Source organism: Solanum lycopersicum, chromosome 5, assembly GCF_036512215.1.
Source record: "Solanum lycopersicum chromosome 5, SLM_r2.1".
Classification (NCBI taxonomy): Eukaryota; Viridiplantae; Streptophyta; class Magnoliopsida; order Solanales; family Solanaceae; genus Solanum; species Solanum lycopersicum.
The window spans coordinates 61,630,077-61,653,238 of record NC_090804.1 but is presented as its reverse complement, the minus strand read 5'-3'; the positions used below and the strand labels follow the sequence as shown (position 1 = coordinate 61,653,238).

General features: G+C 32.8%; 1 protein-coding gene across 1 annotated transcript; it reads right to left on the bottom strand.

Annotated features, from left to right (window-relative positions):
- Window positions 1–9,670: 9,670 nt before the first annotated feature.
- Window positions 9,671–13,046, bottom strand: LOC101265927 (probable xyloglucan endotransglucosylase/hydrolase protein 23). The gene is made up of 3 exons (XM_004240083.5): window positions 12,123–13,046; window positions 11,654–11,847; window positions 9,671–10,208 (listed from the first exon to the last, which is right to left on the bottom strand). Exons 1-3 carry the CDS (start codon window positions 12,402–12,404, stop codon window positions 9,818–9,820), a joined length of 867 nt encoding a protein of 288 aa, XP_004240131.2. The 5' UTR covers window positions 12,405–13,046; the 3' UTR covers window positions 9,671–9,817.
- Window positions 13,047–23,162: the final 10,116 nt, after the last annotated feature.

The following is a 23,162-nucleotide window of genomic DNA, read 5'->3' as shown; positions in this document are numbered from 1 at the left end:
TTTCTCAAAATAATATGAATATTATAATGAATTTTTTTCTTTAAAGTGACTTAAAAAATTGTTGAATAGTGAAGAAGAAGAAGAAAAGAAAGTATTGAAGGTTAGAATAATGGTGAACAACAAGGAAGAAGAAAGAGAGGGGTGAGGTATGCATTTATAAATTAATCAATCGATATAACTAATTTTCAAAAGTGTTTAAGAAAAAATAGTGAATAAGTAAGAAATAAATTAAAATTTATGACATGGTGCCTACATAGTTATGATGTCGTGCTTACGTGGCTATGATATGCCGGGTGAGAGTGATATTATAGTCTCAGGGTGAAAAAAATCACTTCATAGATGTTAAGGTGGGTATTTGAATGCCTGTATAGTTTAAGTACTACTAAAGTCAATTATCCGACCAAGTTCAAGGAGGTTTTTATGTATTTTCTCTTCTTTTCTTAATGTGATCTGTGATGATTTCTAAATTTTGAGCTAAAATAAGTTATAGATATTTGTGTGATTATAAATTATTTTATTGAGGATAAAATACGCATTTTAAAGTTATATAGTTACTATGTATAAAAGTATATCATTTTTTTTTGGAATTGATTATAAAAGTGAGTCATATAAATGAAACAAAGAAGTACAAAATAAGTTGATTACATATATATAGTTGTCACAAAATCGACAAAGCGATGATATCTACGTCAATCTCACTCAGGAACGATTTAATAAGATTGGGGGCCTAAAGCGAAACTTTAGAGAAGGGCCCTAATATTTCATTTTTTTCATCACATATACTTTTATTTGAAATCTATTTTCTACCTTTTTAGATGCGAAGTCATTATTTATTATTTTATAATCAATTTGTTTTAATAATTCTTTTTTCAATTGATAACATAGCGAAAACATTCAGTCTCTCTCGAGACATAGTTAATTTAAATAGGATTTAATCAATTTTAGTTTTGAAAACTTCTTTCGGCTGTGGCAATAGCTACATGAACTGTTAACACCAATCTATAAGCAATATGTTTATTTGGAGAAAAGAATCAAATGTTTTATTTGATTGAGTATTTCTTTTAGATAATTATCTTATCTTGTATATTATTTCTCTTAACGCTTTTAATTTTTTTTTTAAATCTAAACTATCAATATCAGAATAATCATTATATGTTAAAAGAAGTTCAAGGTTAAGACAATGTTTTCTTTTTAAAAAAATATTGATCTCAATTTACCACTATATAAGAATCCAAAAATATTTTCATATGCTTTAATTGATTCAAATATATTTTGAAGTGAAAAAAAAATAGTTTGATCTTCTCTCTCTCTTTGATATATATTATTGAACTCTAATTTCATGGAATTTTGTGACTTCGTTATCAATATTTTCATCAAATTATTTCTTACGAAATTCAGGTTGTATATTCATCTCATACACAATTTCTTCTTGGTAGAAATCATAACATTCATAATAATATATATATATATATATAAAATTTTCTTTTTAAAAGATGATATTATGTTTTTAAAAAAGATGATATTATGTTTCTATCATAAAATTTGTTATTATTTCAAATTAAATTTTATTTTATCTTTTATATTTATCAAATTTATTATCTTTTATCAAATATGTTTATCAATTAAATTGACCAATAAATAACTTGAATTAGCATGTTCACGTAATTAACCGAAAATTCTGGAGAAATTTTGATTAAAGAATAAAAAAGGAGAGAGGGTACTTCTGCTATTTCCAAAAAAAAAAAAATTATACGACTGTGATGCTAAAATTTTTGGCCGAAAAATGATTTAATAGTCATTTTAAACATGACTAAATACTAACATAAAAAACAATTATGGGTGTGTTTGATACGAAGGAATGAAAAATATTTTTCTAGAAAAGAAAGTAGATTTTTGAATTATTTTCTTATGTTTGATTGGTGAGTAGAAAATATTTTCAGAATTTTTTTTAATGTTTGATTTATAAATGAAATATATTTTTTAATTTTACTAGAAAGTAGAAAATGATTTTTGAATTAAAATTGTAAATACTTTTGTAAAAAATAAATTTTATTTTTTGGGGGTGGTGAGGGTGGGGCTGGCACGGGGGAGGGGTTTTGTAAAAATAAAAAATTGAAACTGAAATCGAAAATATAATTTAAAACAAACTTTAATTATTTATTTGGGAGTGACGGGGTGAGGTGGGGTGAAAATTAAAATTTGAAATTGAAAAATAATTTTTAAAAATAAAATTAATTTTTTTTGGGAGGGGGGGGGGGGGCTTGAGGGGAGGGCGGGGTGGAGTGAAAATTAAAATTCAAAATTGGTGTAATGACCTGTTTAGTCGTTTTGAGCAGCAGATTTTATTTCTGGAAAAACAGGCTGAGGCGACGGACCCCACGACGGACCGTCATGGGCACGACGGACCGTCGCAGGGTTTCGTTTCAAAACACTTAGAAAATTCTGCAAATTGGGTACTGAGAATCGACTCTCTGAACTCTGTGACGGACCTGCAGGACGGACCGTCACAGGCACGACGAACCGTCGTGATCCGCCGTTCCAAAACACTTCAACTCTTGAAAATTTGGTACAGGGAACGAGTCTCTGAACTCTGTGACGGGCAGCAGGACGGACCGTCGCAGGCACGACGGGCCGTCACAGGCTGCGTAATCCCAGTCTGAGTCGGATTTCCTTAATTATTTTAAGGGACGTTTTTGACTATTCTTGCCTTAATTAAAGTTAGTGGGTTAATGTTAATAAGTCTAATTACTTGGGGGTTAAAAGAGGTAACCTTAAGTTAATTAGTGGGGCATTATTGCCATCTTTTATTCTTAATTATATACTAATTAGGGTAAAAGAAAGAGAATAAGAAAAAGAAAAGAACAGAAAGAGAGAGAAGGGAATCAATAGAGAGAGAGACGATCGAGAAAGGGAAAAACACAAAGCTTTGGGAAAATTTGCTTGCTTGATCACGAATCTTCGGTGGAGGTAGGTTATGGTTTCTTTTACGATATACGTAGTAAACTCTTAATAGCGAATGATATGTATTGATAATATTGTAAACCCTGCTATGTGCTTAATTGTATGCTTGCATGAATGTAATTATATAATTGTGATTATATAAGCATGATGAAGTTATTGAATCCCAAAATCTTGCAAAACCCTAATCTACTTTGTTAATGATGATGCCTTGGTATAAAAGAAGGCTTGATGAACGAAAGTAATGAGATTAGGGGATCGGGTGTCACGTTCCGACACCAGGATAGTATATGGATCGGGTGCCACGTTCCGGTACCAGGATAGAATATTGATCGGGTGTCACGTTCCGACACCAGGATAGAATATGGATCGGGTGCCACGTTCCGGTACCAGGATAGAATGAGGATCGAGTGTCACGTTCCGACACCAGGATAGTATATGGATCGGGTGCCACGTTCCGGTACCAGGATAGAATATGGATCGGGTGTCACGTTCCGACACCAGGATAGAATGAGGATCGGAGTGTCACGTTCCGACACCAGGATAGTATGTTGAGGAGCGGAGTGTCACGTACCGACACGAGAGAAATAAAGATAATGAATCTTGAAAGATGTTAATATATTCAACCTAATGAACCTAATTCCCAAATGAGTATGATGAGGAGGCGTGAGTCCTCATTGATGAGCTTGGTGTTGTAACCAAGGGTTATGGTAATTGTAAATGCTGCATGCTAAGGATATTAGTTGATTTTATGATATTATTTGATATATACTGTTTTCTATTTTGAGTTGACCGATGATATCTACTCAATACCCGTGTTTTGTACTGACCCCTACTTTTATGTTTTCTTCTTGTTTATTTGTGAAGTGCAGCAAACGTGGCGTCGCCTTCGACTCAACAGTAATTCAAGCCAGTCTTACTACATCGGAAATTCAGGGTGAGCTAATGCTTCTAGCTTGGACTGGATCTTCTTCTTCAAGTCTTGATGCCTTGAACTTCCGGCATGGACTAGCTTCTTATGTATTTTTAGCTTTTAGAATACTCTTAGTTTAGTCATTTGATCGTAGATGTTCTTGTGGTGATGACTTTCAGATTTTGGGGATAATAATAGTTATTGATTTTATTAATGAGTTTAAGTCTTCCGCATTACTTTCTGTTGATATTATATTGAAATGTTAAGGTTTAGATTGGTTGGTTCGCTCACATAGGAGGGTAAGTGTGGGTGCCAGTCGCGGCCCGGATTTGGGTCGTGACAATTGGAAATAATTTTTAAAAATAAACTTTAATTTTTTTATTCTTTTTTTTGGGGAGGGGGGAGGGCTGACGGGAGGGGGTGGTAGGGAAGGAAGGGGGGAACGGGGTGAGGATGGGGTAAAAAGTAAAAAAAAAATGAAGAAGGAAATTATTTGTTAAAGTTATAAATTTATTTTTCAAAACATTTTTTTACTCAACCAAACATGAGAAAATTAAAAAACATTTTCTATCGTGCCAAACACACCCGATATGTAGCTAAATTTTCTTCTTGAGATAAAAATCAACTTAGCCTAGTACATGCCGAATTCTAAATGAAGTATATTTAGACGGGTTCAAATTGATCGAAAAAATTTATAATGGTAAAGGTCAAACCAATAATAGTTGTGTCATGTGTGACCCTCCATTCTTCTTTTGACATTTACATAGTGGATCCATATTTTTTTACTTTTTACATGTTACATATTTACTAGGGGTGTGAAACGGTCGATACCGTTTTATGTATTATCAGTTCGATTTATCGATTTTTGGGTTTTAAATATGTTAACCCAATAACAAACCAAATACGATATTCTTTAACAATTTTTAGTTCATCAGTTTATGATCATTCTCGATTTGGTTTTCAATTTACGCAACAAGAAAATGTCTGTAATATCTTATATGCCTTCTCAATTCTCTAAATGTTTTGATATAGTGAAACAAGAAAAATAATGAGAAATTACATCAAAAAGAGAATATAGTATGAAGGTTATAATTACATGTATTCACCAAAACATAGTATGGAATTTTTTATGTTAAACAAATTACGGATCTTTATGAACTTGCAAATACAACAACCTACAATTACAAACTAAAACTAAAATCAAATAACTTCATTGTGAACCCCTTACTTTAATCTTTAGGTATTGAATAAGAGTCTGTCTGGCTCAGCTTAAAAGCTGGTCAAACTGACTTAAAAGCTGGTTTTTGACTTATTTAGCTGTTTGGCAATACTCAAAACAGCTTATTTTAAGTTAAAAAAAAAAAACTTATTTTAAGCCAAAAGTTAAAAGTTGGGGTAGAGATGCTTTTTTCCCCCAGCTTATAAGCTGTTTTAAGTTGACCACATTTTTACCTTTTTGCCCTTAATATTTTTATACAATCTCCAAATTAGCCACATAACCCTAACATCTCTTTCTTCTATTTTTCCCTTTTCACGTGTGGATGATAGCAATTACTAGTACTAATGAATGAAAATAAAATAAATATTTAATCTTTCAAGTGATCTATTCAAATTATATATTATTAAAATGTAAAATAAGTTGCACATATAACTTAAATAAAAATTTATATTCCTCTTATAAATAATTTGTGATAATAAAGAAATATGTGAATGATAGACAATTATTATTACTTATGAATGAAACTAAAATAAAATCTTAAATCGTTCTTTAATCTATTCAAATTATATATCTTTAAAATCTATAATAAGTTTATATTCCTCTTCTAAATAATTTGTGATGAGAAAGAAATATGTGAATGATAGCAAAATAACTGTTTATTTTAAAAATAAGTTTCAGCACTTTCAAAAGTACTTTTTTAAAGCTACTTTTATTAAGTCCATCTAAATATTAAAAATTAGTAAAGCAACCTAGTTAGGAAAATTGCTCAGTAAATAAGCATTTTCAATAAAGCTTGCACTAGATTCTCACCTTTTTTGGCTTAGTCACCTACATCGAATCTTATTTGTAATGGGTTTGATTTTTGAATCTAGTCAAAATTACACAGGTGAATGTAGAGATCAACAGTGTCCTACTTGAGGGACGAACCACTTGTCATCTACAAACTAAAAGGGAATAGAGAAATAAGCTTAAGTGAAAGTACACAACAAACGGAAAACAGAGAACATGATATTTCCTATTTTCTCTCCTTTGGGGCTTTGAGGAAAGAAAGCACTGCCAAAACCAATAAGAAAGCAGAAATTGACTATTTTCCTTCTTTTTTTTTCGTTTTGGAAACGGATAGTTTATGTGTAAACTATCCCACTAAAAAGAATGTCAAACGAGGGGTTATGTCAATCTCCAACAAGAAGTGTCCATGCCATTTAGGAACAGAATCATCACCATGATAGAAGTTACTTCAATCATTCATGTCAATCTTCCCCCTCTTGAAGTGGTAAACATCTGCACCCCACCCACCCCCCTCCCGGAGGCAATTTCCTGGTTTCTCCCACTTGCAAGTAATTGTTCCATAACAACAATCTTCTTCATTAATGCTTTCAAATTCTTGAGCGTACCATCTTTATTTTCATGACAGAATTTTGTCATTTTGGGCATTGCAATAAAGTGATGTAGTTTTAAATTGAATAGAGATAAAAGGCATGTTACACAACTTGATCGATGAGTATTTGGCTTTGCATCTAATGCTCGTTTTGTTGACCGGGAAGGTGAGGAAGGGTTTCGTTGCTATGGGTAAATGGATGCCTGCTAAAATAATATCTTACTTCCACTTACTTTGTTCATCAGAAAAGTGGTTTACCAGTCTAAGTTCAGTCAGCACTTTGTAAGGACTGAACATAAAGTGTATATCAAAAATTGTATAGAGTTCCTCTGAAGGTACTGTTTGATCTTGTCCTCAATTACGTAACTCTGTCTACATAATTTCACATGCGTTTGCACTACCTAATGCAACCATTTGGCGTTTTTGCATGTAAATTTTAAAATGCTTCCTCCTGTTGCTGCCCACTGGAAGAGATTTTTGAGACAACTACTTGTCAAAAAAGAAAAGTGGAATATTCTTTTTCAGGGCAGCTTTCTTGTTAGTAACTGTATCCTTCCACATGCAAGGTCTGTCCATTTTTAAAATATATAATTGTACTTCACCAAATAAAATTCCAAGAAGAAATTTGTCAAGTCCAAAATTGATCTCAAATTTTTTGTTTTATGTAGTCATATATTCTGTTCTCGTGTCTTAATTTGAACATAACCAAACTAGGCACCTTATTTTTTATCTTGATCACATTAAAATTACACTTCTATCTTGTCAACACCCTGCTTATTTTTCCAAGTCCATTCGTTCGTAGAGCTATTTACTCGATCGCAGACATTTCTGGAACACCTCGGGCAAATAGTCAAGCCCCTAAACTTTGATATTCTACACTTGAACATCTTCATTTTATGGGTGAAATGAACCCTCAATCTTCTAAAGAAATAGAATAAGCTCTTTCGGCTGATTACCGCTTGAGGGACTGAGCATATCCATCAGATTAGTCCTTTCAGCTTAACTAGCTCTTCTAAAGCTGAAGAATTGACTGGTGATGTTTAATGGCAAAATCGAAAGGGTTAAAGAGAGAGAATTGTAGACAGTGAAGTACCTGTATGGTTGTATCTCGTCCACCATATTCAGCTAGGTGGACGTAAACATATTGACTATATCAAGAAACTGGACCCAAACTCAACTACCACAGATAGATTAGAGCCATTTGGTGCTTTGTTGCATGTTTGACACCATAAACAAGTATCCAGCGCATTCAATTTGATATTTTTAATGTTCTAGCAGTTATGCCAGATCTTCTTCATGCGTTTTATGTGTATGGGTGTACTTGGTTAATAGGAGGAAATTGATGATCAACGCTAAGGAAGGGGAAAAGAATGATTTCTTGGTAGTTCATGTGGCACCTTGAAAACGATTCCTTCTGCTTTTTCGGATCTAGTTGTTTCATGAAAGTGAAAAATTAACGACCATCCTAATGACTTTCTTTCTGTCTGCTTTCTTCTTAACATGTGATTACGGTTTTATATTAAGAACAGCTGATAAAATATTTGAAATCGTGCTTCGCATCTGGATACTAAATATCAGGATGAAACAGAATTGGAGTCTGTCTTTGTCAAGATGGTGTATATGATGATTTACCATGTTCCCACAAGGTAGTGATAAGGTCTGCGTGCACTCTACTCCCCCAGACCCCTCATGTGGGATTTCACTAGGTATGTTGTATGGTGTCTCCTACTGAAATTGTTTCTTTTTTTATTTTACGTTCAATTTGAAGGAGATGAACCGTGAGAATTATGCATGTAATATTCTGATTCTTTTTGGCGTATAGGCCTGTATGAAGATGAGGCATCCAGTTTATTGTAAATGTGTCATCGGACGTATGACTGTCAGAATCAGAAGAATGCTTGGCATCTCTCATTATAAAAACACGGAACATTTGAGCTTGTGATGTGTTTTCTTCTTCTTCTTTTGCTCAGAACATGACTATGGTATATTTGCCAAAGGAAACCATGAAATGTGCTGGCACCAGGACAGCTCCATTTGCTTCACTTTATTCTGAAACAGCAAATTGCAGCAGCTCACACGCTAGGGATTAAGCATGGAGCGCGAACGCAGTCTTCTTTCAGGTATCACTTTGTGGATGGACTTGTTAATATGACTGCCTTGTGTTGCTTATGGCAATGTTAGACAAGGCAGAATTGTTGCTTAAGACTGGGAAGAATAATCCCACAGTTCATGTGCTTTTATAACTGTTTATGCAGTGGGAGGACTTTGATAATGTGAGGAAATTGATGAATAAAAGCAACCAGGAAGCAGTTGGATAAGATCCTAATGGTTAAGCAGAAATCCTCTCTACAACACTCGTCCTCGTACATCAAAGTTGGTCTAATTAACCGTCTCTCTATAAAACTTATCTTTGAGTTTCAGTGCTACGTTTTAATCACACAACGCTCCATAGGGAAACCTCCACTTCTACAATGTGTGATATCATCGTCGAAGTCTCCACTCTCTAAGATTATAGACCCAAGATACATGAATCTGTCTCTTTTGGAAATATTTTGTGTGTCAAACCTCACTTTCATGTCTAACTCACGCATCACATCATTGTATTTTCAGTTCACATATTATGTTGTTCTGCTCAACCTGAACCCTTTAACCTCCAAAGTCCAAGTTTGTCCCCACTCCTCAAACTTACCTAATAATAAAATATATCCAGTAAGATCTATTTAGCAGTATTTAAATAAATAAAAGAATATGTAATAAAAATGAGTTATGTTATACAAGTTAAAATTATCTAATAAATGATTCCATTACTAAATTTCCTATTAAAATTTCAATCCATCCATATTTAACTACTTAAAACTAGGGGTGACAAAATCAGATCTACTTTGGGTCATTAATCCACCCATTTGTCAGCATAACCATTTCTGCCCATTAAAAACTGGATCAATATATTGTTTAGATAGGGCTCATCGAAAAAAATTATCAAAATATTTTTAGAAATACTTTTTTTATTTTTGATATGTTATCTATAACCATTATTAAGAAAAAAATTTATAAAACAAACAAATAAAAAGCAACTAAAACTTAGTAGAATTGTTGGGTTGAGTTATGATCCATATTTTAGCCCATTTCACCATTTTTTTGACGGGTAAATAACCTACTCGTTTGCCAACTTAATCTATTGAAAAAGAAAAAGAAGGTAAAATCCTCTAATCACTTGTAATATTAAAAATTATCAAATAGGTATAAATGGAATTTCTCCATCTTATTCCTCAAATCAAACAAAACATTTCTACTAATCCTAAGTACATTATTTTAATTACAATGCAATAATTAACTTAATTTACATGCACTAATTGAGAGAACACTCAAGAGGAAACCCTTGAGGAAAACGTTTAATATCATTACAATAATTATAAATCATGTAATTATTTTGCACCCATTTAATCCTTGATTTGCCTGTTATATCCAAGTTTTCACTTAGCCAAGAATCTTGTGTAGTAGAATTGCAAGAAGAAGAAGTTGAAGTTGAAGACCATACACAAGCTTGTGCATTGAAATTTGTATATGAAGCAATAAATGGGGCTTTAGTCCAATCAATTTTGACAAGTCCACCTCTTGTAGCCCAATCATCTGCATTCCATAAACTTGAGTATATCCACATTGGTTGTGACTTTGGATAGGGGATACCACTTGATTCTAGATTCTTGAATTGCCTAATTGGTGTCCCATCTACTGAAAATCTGATTTTTTTTTTTTGTTAAATAAATGGGGGGTCAAAGATAAGTACTAACTAGTAATCAACATATAAGGACAAATTAATTAAGTTCAAGAGAAGTATTTATAATCCGTTTGAAAAGACGGGGACAAGAAGTATTTATGTAGAAAAATATTTATAATCAGTGTTTTAAAAACGGCGGCGAGAGAGGTGTTTTATGCAAAAAGTTACTTACTATAATTAGTGTTTCAAAAGGCAGGGCGGGAAAGTATTCACGCAGAAAAGTACTTATTATAACCAGTGTGACCAAAAGGCAGGACGGAGGGGGGAGGTGTTTTACGTAGAAAAGTACTTATAATCAGTATTTCAAAAGATGGGGTGTGGAGGTATTTTATGAAAAAAAAAAATATTTATATAATCAGTGTTTTAAAAGGCGGGGCGAATAAGGTATTTTATATAAAAAAAATACTTATAATTAGTGTTTCAAACGACGAGGCGGGAGAGGTGGTTTACGCAGCACGGATAGAGGCATAGGCATCGAAAATGAGGCGTAAGTCCCATAAATATATTTAATTTTATTGTAAAAACTACTCTGGCCAAAATAATTTTTCCATTGATATTTTTTGGTAGTAATATATCCAGCAATCCCTTAAATTTCAAAATATGATTTAATTTAAACTTCTTGTGTATAAGCACTAAATCCAAAAAGTTCAATCAAAATTAGTTACAGTAGAGTTGTTTTTGAATAATTAAGAAAGGTACTTAGGTGGAAATATAAAACTAATCACCACAATAAATTACGTGAAACCTTCCAATATTATTAGTAGTACTACACTAACTAATAATGAAGTTTATCAATATAATAACGGTAGGTAAGAAAATATCAATACCAAGTAAATGTCCAAAATGGAAGTTAGTAAAATACAGGTGAAATATAATAATTGGTTTGTTCACATTTTTCTTTTTAGTTCGTTTAAAAAAATGTTACATTTCTATAATTAACAATAACTTGACTTTAAAATTCTTTTTTATCTTTCATGAAATGATTTTCAATCATATGAATATCTATTTTAATTTTTTTAAAGAATTTAAAAACAACTTTAAATCAAATCAAATAATATAGGGAGAAAAGGTTCGAAAAATACTTCAGCTTTGGCCGAAATTGTTATGACGAAACCGAACTTTATGGAGGACCGTTTATCCCCTGCACCATTTAATAATGTATTTTAAAGACATATATATGCTTACATGGATACATTTCTATTTATAATGATGCAATATTTCTGGTGTCCATGTGGACGTATATATGCCTTCAAAATACACTATTAAATGATACATAAATAAAAAAAAATTCAAAATTTAATATCATTACAATTTTTTCTATCAATATCTAAATATATTTTAGACCTTTATCCCCGTAATATATTGAGACACAAAATAAAAGGAGTGAGAGAGACAAGAACTACTTACATGATGCTTTGAGGATTCCAAAGAATAGAATATGTATGAAAGTCCTTAGTGGGATCAAACCAAAGATAAAATTGTTGCTCTCTATCTCCCTTTCCTTGTGTGAATACATTTGTATGAAGAATATATGGGTCACCACTCAAATTCCCAAGAAACTCAAAGTCAATCTCATCATGACTTGATCCTATTGAAGATAGCTACATTTCGTAAATTCACACCAATTAAAACTCAAACTTATAAAATATACTAACATCTAATCAAATATCACCATTCAATATATTATAAAACTTAGCTATATACATCAGAGTCTTTTCATATTTTACGATCAAGATTATGCATTTCATATTTTAGAAGGCATATTAAAATATATTTTTTGGACTATAGAATTAATAACCTAGGGTGACGAGGTATATATATGTATACTCACAAAATCCTAATATAACATGTAGTAACGATGAAAAAGATGACTTACATAGTATGTTGTAACGGTGCCAGCAGAGTTACCAGGCACAAGTTTGATTTTCAAATCAATCTTTCCAAACAAATACTGGTTTTTGGATCGAAAACCAGAGCCAGAGACTTTATCGAGGGAAAGGGTCATAAGTTGTCCGTTTTCGAGTATTTTAGCGCGGTCATCACCCCATGTAATATCAAAATCTTGGTTAAAATTTCCAGCCAAAGCAGAGAAGAAGAAACTTAGAATCAAGAAAAGTAAGAAAGTAGTCTTCATGGTGTATGTGTTTTTGAATTGCATGTACACAATTAGGCTTTATATAGAATATATTATTATGTTATAGATGGAGGGCCTTGAGATATATATGATGTGTGGGGACTAGTTTGTGTGGGGGTTGGTGAGTTTTCTTTGTACATGTCTCATTTTGGCCCCTAAAACTAGAGATCATAATTCATTACGAATTTATAACTATATGAAATTAGTAAAATTATTGGCGCTTCTCGCGAGAATTTGATATTGCCAAATTTATAAAATAATATTTAAAATCTATCCGTCATTAAAATTAAAACACTATACATATTATCTTACATAAAAGAATACGTAGTAATAAACATTAACAATGTAAAGGAAAATGATAATTATAACATGTTATAATCTATCCTTCAATTAATCATTTTTAATTTAATTTTATAATTTATCATTTTGCCTCCAGGAAGTGTTACTATTTGATATTTTTGGCAAATTAGATGAACATCAACAAGAGAAATTAAATTTTTAAATTAATAAATAATATTTATATGTACCAACACATAACTTTGTAGAAACATAAAAAGTAAAATTTAAAACATATACTCAAATATAATAATTAGTATCATAAGTATAAATAAACGAATGTAAAAAATATACTAGTTATAATCTATAACAATAGAATGAAACAAAAGGAAAAAAGTAAGTCTAGTGTATCTTTGAGGAAATTCTCCCCCTCTATTATTACCTGTGGTTTAAAGGAATAAATCCTCTCATGATGGAACAATTCTATTCACAAATGTATTATACAAAAATAATGGTGTCAGAGTCACTCAATAAGAAGAAAGTACACAAATATTTAGTTGCGTAGAAGAAGAAAAAAAAATCTCAAAATTTTCGTTATTTTAAAATGAGAGGAAAATCTTCTATTTACATACAACAAAGCGTAGTAGTGTCAACAAATACTTATTGTATCTTATCGAAAAGTTCACAACTCTTTAAAAAAGTTACAATCGTTCGAAAAGGTCACAACCTTTTATAAAAGTCACAATTTTTCATAAAAATCGTAACTCTTTATAAAATCGCAACTCTCCATAAAAGTCATAACTTTTCATAAAAGTTATACATTTTAATGAAAAAGGACGACTATTTTTTAAAATAAATTGTTGTGCGGAATTTGAGATAATACGAGAAAATATAAACGCGAAAAACAAGACAACAGATTTACGTGGTTCACCAATAAATTGGCTACGTCCACGGGAAGAGAGGGAGCAGTTTTATTATGGAGAGGCAAAAACAGAATTACAAAATAGGGTTTGCCATAGCGTCTATATATAGTGCTAAGCTATGCCCTAAAAGGCTTGGGCCCAACATACAGGCCGATTCAAGGCATTCAACAAATCTTCACCTTGACTTGAATTCTCCGAACAGATTCTTCAGACGCACTATGATAGTGCCAGGCCTCCCCCTCTTCCTCAGAGTTGCCCCGCAGGGCAATTAACAGCTTCTGATGTTGAGCAAGTCCAAACAGTGTTGAAACTTGCTCTGTGGAACCGGCTTTGTGAACATATCAGCAGGATTATCAGCAGTTCCTACTTTCTTCACCTTGATTCTCTTCTCACTTCTCAGAAAATGATACCTTACGTCAATATGCTTGGTTCTCTCATGATGGACTTGATCCTTGGCTAGACAAATTGCGCTCAAACTGTCACAATACACCGTAGCCTGATCATGATGAAGACCAAGATCACTAACCAGCCCTTTCAACCAAATCCCTTCTTTTGCAGCCTCTGTCAAGGCCATGTACTCCGCTTCCGTAGTAGACAAAGTCACTGTAGGTTGCAAAATTGCCTTCCAACTGACGACAGATCCTCCAAGGGTAAACACATAGCCAGTCATCGATCTTCTTGTGTCAACATCTCCAGCATAGTCTGAATCAGAATAGCCAGTAACCAAGCACTGAGTATCACCTCCATAAATGAGACCAACGTCAGATGTACCTCTAAGGTACCGGAAAATTCTCTTCACAGCCTGCCAATGTTCTCTCCCTGGTTGTCCCATGAATCTGCTCACTACACTGACTGCATGTGCTAAATCTGGCCTTGTACAGACCATAGCATACATCAAACTTCCTACGGCACTGGCATAAGGGACTCGTGACATATACTCCTTCTCTTCTTCTGACGTTGGAGCGAACATGGCAGTGAGATGGATATTGGCAGCACTGGGGGTATCAATGGGCTTAGATGAAGACATGCCAAACCTCGCCAAGACCTTCTGAATGTAGCTTCTCTGTGACAAGAAAAGTTTCCTTCTCTCTCTGTCTCTAATGATCTCCATCCCTAAAATCTTCCGAGCGGCTCCCAGATCCTTCATCTCAAACTCAGCACTAAGTAAACCCTTCAGCTTCTGAATGTCATACTTCTTCTTTGCAGCTATCAACATATCATCTACATAAAGCACCAGATAGATGAATGAATCATCATTGAGCCTATTGTAGTAGACACAACAATCATATGAGCTCCGAGTATAGCCCAACTTCACCATATAGCTGTCAAACCTTTTATACCACTGCCTTGGAGACTGCTTAAGTCCATATAAGGACTTCTTCAACTTGCAGACGTGATTTTCCTTCCCTGGAACTTGGAAACCATCCGGCTGAGTCATGTATATCTCTTCCTCCAACTCTCCATGTAGAAACGCTGTCTTCATATCAAGTTGTTCAAGCTCCAGATTCTGATGTGCAACTATCGCTAGTAACACTCAGATGGAAGTATGTCTGACCACTGGTGAGAAGATCTCATTGTAGTCCACTCCCTCTCTTTGGTTGAAACCTCTGGCAACAACCCTGGCTTTATACTTGACTCCTTCTGCTGGTGATATCCCTTCATTCTTCTTGAAAACCCATTTGCAAGTAATAATCTTTCTCCCCGAAGGCTGTATGACCAGATCCCATGTCTGATTCTTGTGTAGGGACTCCATCTCATCTCCCATAGCGGCAAACCATTTTTCAGAATCAGAACTTAAAATGGCTTCTTTGTAAGTAGACGGCTCAGATGTATCTACCTCTTCAGCAACCTGCAGTGCATAACCCACCATGTCCTCAAAACCATACCTCGTAGGTGGCCGAACTCCAACCCTCCTTGGACGATCTTGAGCTATACTCTGATGGATATCTGATGGCATAGATTCTGGAATATCAGTTTCTGTCTGTGGCTCTTGATCCTCCTCTTCAGGTTCCTTTAAATCGCTCTCGTTCTGAATGACTTGAAACTCCACCTGTTTGTCAAGACTCCCAGTTTCTGACGTAGTTGTAGGCTTCACAATGGTTCTAAGCAGAGAACTTTCATCAAAGACAACGTTCCTGCTCATAATAACCCTCTTTTCTGCTGGAGACCAGATTCTGAAACCTTTCACTCCATCTTCGTAGCCCACAAATACTCCCTTTTTAGCTCTTGGTTCTAACTTACCTTCACTGACGTGATAGTAAGCCGTACAACCAAAAGCTTTCAGATTTGAATAATCAGCAGCTTTTCCTGACCACATCTCCATAGGTGTCTTGCACTATATGCCTGTATGTGGTCCGCGGTTAATCAAGTAGCAAGCTGTACTAACCGCTTCTGCCCAGAATCTTCTATCTAGCCCAGCATTAGAGAGCATGCACCTTGCTCTCTCCAAAAGTGTTTGATTCATCCGCTCAGCTACACCGTTCTGCTGTGGTGTATTTCTGACTGTACGATGTCGAGCAATCCCTTCATCCTTACAGAATTGATCAAATTCAGACCAACAGAATTCCAGCCCGTTATCAGTTCGCAACCTCTTGATCTTCTTCCCTGTTTGATTTTCCATCAAGATTTTCCACTCCTTGAACTTCTGGAAAGCTTCACTTTTATGCTTCATCATGTACACCCAAGTCATCCTTGAGTAGTCATCAATAATGGACACAAAAAATCTGCAGCCTCCCAAAGACTCAACACGGCATGGACCCCAGCAATCAGAATGGATATAATCAAGTGTGCCTTTTGTTCTATGAATGGCCTTTGGAAACTTGTTGCGATGTAGTTTTCCAAAAACACAATGTTCACAAAACTCTAGGCTCTTAACCTTATGACCAGCAAGAAAATCCTCCTTTGACAGAATTTGCATCCCTCTTTCACCCATATGACCAAGTCTCATGTGCCATAACTTAGTCATATCCTTCTGGTGAAATTCTGACGATGCAACATGGGCTGAACCTGTAACCGTGGAACCTTGTAGAAAATACAAAGTACCACGCATGACACCTTTCAGAATCAAATTTGAACCCTTCCAGACCCGCAAGACTCCATCTTTTCCCGACCAGCTGAATCCCTTGCTGTCCAAAAGACTGAGAGATATCAGATTTTTCGTCATCAATGGAACGTGCCTGACCTCGTTCAATGTGCAGAAGCTACCGTCATGTGTCCTTATCTTGATCGAGCCTGTCCCAACCACCTTGCAGACAGAAATGTTGGCCATCGAGATGCTGCCTCCGTCTACCTGCTCATAAGTCGTGAACCACTCTCTCCTAGGACAGATGTGATAGGATGCCCCAGAATCGAGAACCCACACATCTGAATGATGAATGTGCTCATCCGCAACTAGGGCAATATCTTCTTCAGAATTGGTGTCTTCTTCAGCAACAGCAGCAGACACTGATTGTTTTTCCGATTGCTTCTTCTTCTTCGGACAATCAAATTTCCAATGTCCCTTCTCCTTGCAGTAATTACAAACATCATCCGTCTTTGCACCCTTCGACATCGCCTTATTTTTCTTTCCGCCGTTTTTCCTTCCCTTTCCGCTACTGGTGAACAGACCGGAAGGCTGTATGTCCGTACTTGTGCCGTTTGCTTTATGCCATAATTCCCTGCTATGAAGGGCCGATCTGACTTCTTCCAGTGACACAGTATCTTTCCCAACAATGAACGATTGAACAAAATTCTCAAACGACATTGGGAGAGATACTAACAGAATCAGGGCAGCATCTTCATCCTCGATCTTCACATCGATATTACGCAATTCCAATAACAAAGTATTCAATTGCTCTAAGTGTTTCCTGAGTTGTGTACCTTCAGTCATTCGTAAACCGAATAGACGTTGTTTCAGAAGCAGCTTGTTGGTTAGAGATTTTGTCATGTACAAACTCTCCAGCTTCAACCACAGACCAGCAGCAGTCTCTTCATCCGAGACCTCCGTGATGACGTCATCTGCGAGACACAGCATGATCGTCGAGTGCGCCTTTTCCTCCAGAATCGCCATCTCAGGAGTAACGACGGCGTTCTTGTCTTTCGACAACGGCGCCCAGAAGCCTTGCTGTTTCAACAAAGCCCGCATCTTAATCTGCCATAAACTGAAACTGTTCCTCCCTGTGAATTTGTCGATTTTCACGTTCAAAGCAGACATCTCGAATTCTCCAAGAACACCGATTAACCGAGAGGCTCTGATACCAATTTGTTGTGCGGAATTTGAGATAATACGAGAAAATATAAACGCGAAAAACAAGACAACAGATTTACGTGGTTCACCAATAAATTGGCTACGTCCACGGGAAGAGAGGGAGCAGTTTTATTATGGAGAGGCAAAAACAGAATTACAAAATAGGGTTTGCCATAGCGTCTATATATAGTGCTAAGCTACGCCCTAAAAGGCTTGGGCCCAACATACAGGCCGATTCAAGGCATTCAACATAAATAAATTTTAATTTTTTTTTATAGTTTATATAGTACCGCATAGGCGAACTTCGGATTCGCTTTTATACAAATATGTAATTAGCATGAATTATTATTTAACAAGCTACAAAATTTCATACGTTATTAATTTCTTATTTTCTAGTAAGGTAATGAGTATTTCATTAAGAAACCATACATTATTACTATGTTACTCTTAAGTAACTTTTTTGGTACATGCATTTAACTCCTTATATCAAGAATATATAATAGGATAATTTTAAGAAAGACAATCAAACATTTTTTTCATTTCAATTTATTCGACACTATTTAGTGAAACACATACTTTAAGAAGTGAAAATTACTCTTAAAATTGAAATAAAAAATTATTAAAAAAAATAAAAAAATATTTTCTAAATAAAACAAAATTAAATTCAAATAAACAAATTGAAACAAGGAGTAGCGCCTAACAAATCTCGATGATAAGCATTCCACGAAAGACCTTTACGAGCTAGCAACATCAATCTTTATAATTTATTTAGGGAAAATACTCAAGTACTCCCTCAACCTATGTCCGAAATCCCAGAGACACACTTATACTATACTAAGGTCCTATTACCCCCCTGAACTTATTTTATATGTAATTTTCTACCCCTTTTTAGCCTACGTGGCACTAGTTCGGAAAAAAAAGTCAACCATCGTTGGACCCACAAGATAGTACCACGTAAGCTAAAAAGGGGTAAAAAATTATTAATAAAATAAGTTAAGGGGGTAATAGGACCTTAGTATAGTATAAGTGTGTCTCTGAGATTTCAGACATATGTTGAGGGGGTACTTGGGCAACATCCCTTCTTTACTTCCACAACGAATTATAATGTTTAATTAATTGAAGCTATTAGTAATGATTGAAGAATTAAAGTAAATCTTGGAATATAGTGCCAACGTATTCATAACTTATCTACATGCATGCATAAGTGAAAAAAAAAAAACCAAAAATCAAGTTGATTAATTAGATGGCGTGTCATCGTTATCTTTAATCATCACTATGATATACTCTCTATATTCAATTTTTAATTGTCTTGATTTTCTATTTTTAGAGTTAAAGATAAAAAAATTTGACTAATATTTTATAATATAATTTTTCATCATAGAATATGACATAATACATAAATATGACCCTTAACTTTGCGTCAATTGATAACTATGATATTTAACTTTGAGTGTGCATAAATAGACACTTAAACTTGTATAGAATAAAATAAATGAAGCATTCGTCTTACATGGCATCCTACATGTTAATTTTGTATCCTATATGACATCTTACATGTATTATGTCATGTAGGACACTTGTTCAAATTTATAATAGTTTAAGTGTATACTTGTGCACGTTCAAAGTTGGAGGGCATAGTTGTTCGTTGGCACCAGTTAAGCGTCATGTTTATGAATTATGCCTATTGATATGCAAAAAAATTGCAATTTATAGTATTTCTCATATAATTTTTTAATATCTAAACTTTTTGTTTAAAATAATGAATTGATGTGAGTCCAGAGCCAAAAGGACAATTTTTTCTTTCAAAAACCATAAACGGCATATCAATTTATTTTTTAAACTAAAAGGGCAAAATCGATCCTGATGGAGCAATTTCCTTCTAACAATTATTGACTTAAGCGCAATATGACAACTAAAAGTGGGTGAAGTGAATACATATATACAACAATATGGTTATCGAACTTCAAATGAAAAAAAATTACAATTAACTTCATCGAGACCCTAACATTTAGGACATCTCTAATTCAATCCTCTATTTGATTCTCCAAATATAGAGAATCTTTTTCATGACGACATAAATTTTAAATTACTTTTTCTATTTTAATTCATTGTCTTATTTTAAATTAAATTCTATAAAAAGGAATCTCATTTTCTATATTTATGCTTAACATCCTATGTCACGAAATTCAAAGGACACTTAATACATAATTATATACATTATTTTTAATTTAAGACCATATGATTCAAAAATCTCCTAAACAGATCATTACTAAAAGGAGAGCTCCGAATTTATTGCTAATCAGGTGCTATCTTCTCTACCAAATCACATTAAGACAAAAAATTAAGATAAAGGAAATATATAATATGAACAAATTAACTTGTATATCCTTATGTATATATTAAAAAGAAAAATAATAATTGGAGGGTTGATGTAGTTAGGAAAAATAATGCAGACTTGTGAAATAGGTAGATATTAATTAAGTTGACTTGGATTTGGAGAAACAAAGGAAAAAAGTACACCATTTAACAGCTAATATTTCTACAATATTGAAAGTATCCTACGACAAAAGAGTCATTTTCTAAATAATGTATTTTTCTTTTGATAATAATATTTATCGTCATAAGAATATTTGCTGAAAATTAAGTTAATATTATTTTATTTAAAATTGCTAAAATTTCTAACAATATTTATATAAAATATTTTATTATAAATATTAATATTTATCATTATCACTAAATATAATATAATGATAATTATGTTATTGTGTTTAGAATTAGATGTTTGGCCACCTTCCACTTCCACCTTCCACAGCTGTATGATGTCTACAATTCTTTTGTTAATTTGAACTCATTGGAAAATTCCACTTGCATCAACTCAAGATATATTTTATTATTTTAGGAAGAAAAAGAAAAAGAGTGTTCATGTTTATTTTTATTTTCTTGAAGAATAAATAAAATTTAAGATATTTTTATCCTGATATTATCCTTATTTCCCCACTCTAGTTCTTTATTATATTGGGTTAATATATCGGACCACAAAGGTAGGGATAGACCTAGAAGTTCATATACATGCCCGTCGAATTCAATAATTTTTGTTTAAATAATTTTTTCAAATTAAAAAAGTTAATAAACATTACTGAACTTATTCACAAATAATTAAAATTATCACTCTAAAATTCATCCGAATTTATAGAAATTAAAATTCTAACTCTGCCTTCGGGCCTACACTAATTGGAGGTTCAATTTAATTAATTGTTACTACAATACAGCAAATTCATAGGTAATATTCAAATCATTCTATCAATTATCTTTTAAAAGTTAGTTGGCCAAAAAAAAATTTCACTATTTTTTTTTATAATTGTAATGTTTGAATCAACTTTTATACGTCTTAATTTATTTTATAAGATATCTATCACTTTTCACCAGTAACATATATCGGATAGTTAACTTTGTCGAGCGAACAAAAAATTTATTAACCATGAAGTTGTATTTGGGATATGGAAAACACCCAAAAACTTGTTTTCACTTCACTTTTTTTCATTTTAAATTTATTTTATTTTCAAAAAGCTCATAATTTTTTTTATTACCAAGAGGATATTCCAAGCTTGGAGATCAAGTTTTTCTACAAGGTTGGAGTACCAAGATTGGACCATTTCAAGTTCAACAACCTTAGAGAAAAGTTGTCTTCTAATTCTTTGGAAAAAACAATGATATATAGTTAGGTAATTTATTTATATATATATATATATATATATATATATATATAAAGAATGTGCGTATAATTAATTAGTGGCATTATATCATGGATGGATGTCATTCACTTTTTATTTTACTGCCCTAACATTACTTAATCATTATTGCAACAAAAAGACATATATGTAAGTATCACTAAAGATAATATACTATATTTTGAAACTTAAAAAAAATCACTTTCATTATGTCTAGATATCATAGGAAGTCATTACCAAACAATAGAAAAGACATTTTATCTGATAATTAGAGCTGAAATTTTCGTTACAATACAAATATTCTTTAGCGAGTTCATGTGATATTAAGAGAAGGAGTTTGGAGTTTAAAGGCCAAAAAAAGTTGATAAAAATTTCAAAAGGGTATATCAAAAAAATTTCTAACAAAAATGGTAAAATCGCTATTGATGTGGCAATTTTTTGACGGCGTTAAAGTAAAATCACTGCTCGAGCAGCGATATTGCACAATTTTTATTTTTATTTTGAAATCGCTGCCTTGACAGTGATTTTCGTTATTTTTTTTTTGAGTCTCTTTTTTTTAACAAATCGCTGCCAAGGCAGCGATTTTAGTGAAATTTTAATTTTTTATCTGTGTATTTTAAATCGCTACACTTGCAGCGATTTTAGTGAAATTTTTTTTTTTTAATTCTGAATTGAAAATCGATTTTCGTTATTTATATTTTTTTAAGTAAATCGCTGCAAAGCAACGATTTTAGTTTTTTTTTAAAAAAATAAAATAAATTATGTTGTATAATCGCTGCAAATGCAGCGACTTTAGTTTTTTTTTCTTCAAATTTTTTTATTTTTATTTTTTAAAATTGAAAATTTTTAAATTTATTTTATAAATATTTCAGCCAATCATATTATGATATGAAAAAATAATTGGCCGAAATATTTATAAATTAAAATAATAATAAAAAAAAAGTTTCAATTTTTAAAAATTCACTAAAATTTGTTTTAAAAAAAAACTAAAAATCGCTGTAATACAACACAATTTGAAAAAAAATACAAAAAAAAATTAACTGCAGCGATTTTACAATTCATAATTAAAAAAAAAACAAATTTTACGAAAATCGCTGCAAAAGCAGCGATTTAAAATACGCAATTAAAAAATAAGGCAGCGGTTTGTTAAAGAAAACTTTTAAAAAAACAACAACAAAATTCTCTGCCGAGGCAGCTATTTCAAAATAAAAATAAAAATGATACAATATCACTGTTCGAGTAACGATTTTGCTTAACACCATCAAAATAAATCGCTACATCAATAGTAATTTTATCGTTTTAATTAAAAAGTGTTTTGATATACTCTTTTAGAATTTTTTTATTAAATTTTTTGCCCTTTGGGCTCCGACTCTTAAGATAAGTTAGAGTGATTTTTTTTTGTTATTGAAATTTCTTTATTGATTTTTGTGATACTTATTCCAAATTGAGTGATATTTCTATTAGGGAAACATGGTTTAAGGACTTTCATGTCGTAATATAAAAGTTGAATCATAATTATTAAATTAATCAAATTTAATGTTGTAAAAGCGTATGTAGTTCACTTTAAATTCCTTCTTTTAGAGTATAGGATCTCCTGGGTTAGCGATAAGAGTCCTGTGGCCCGTGTGAT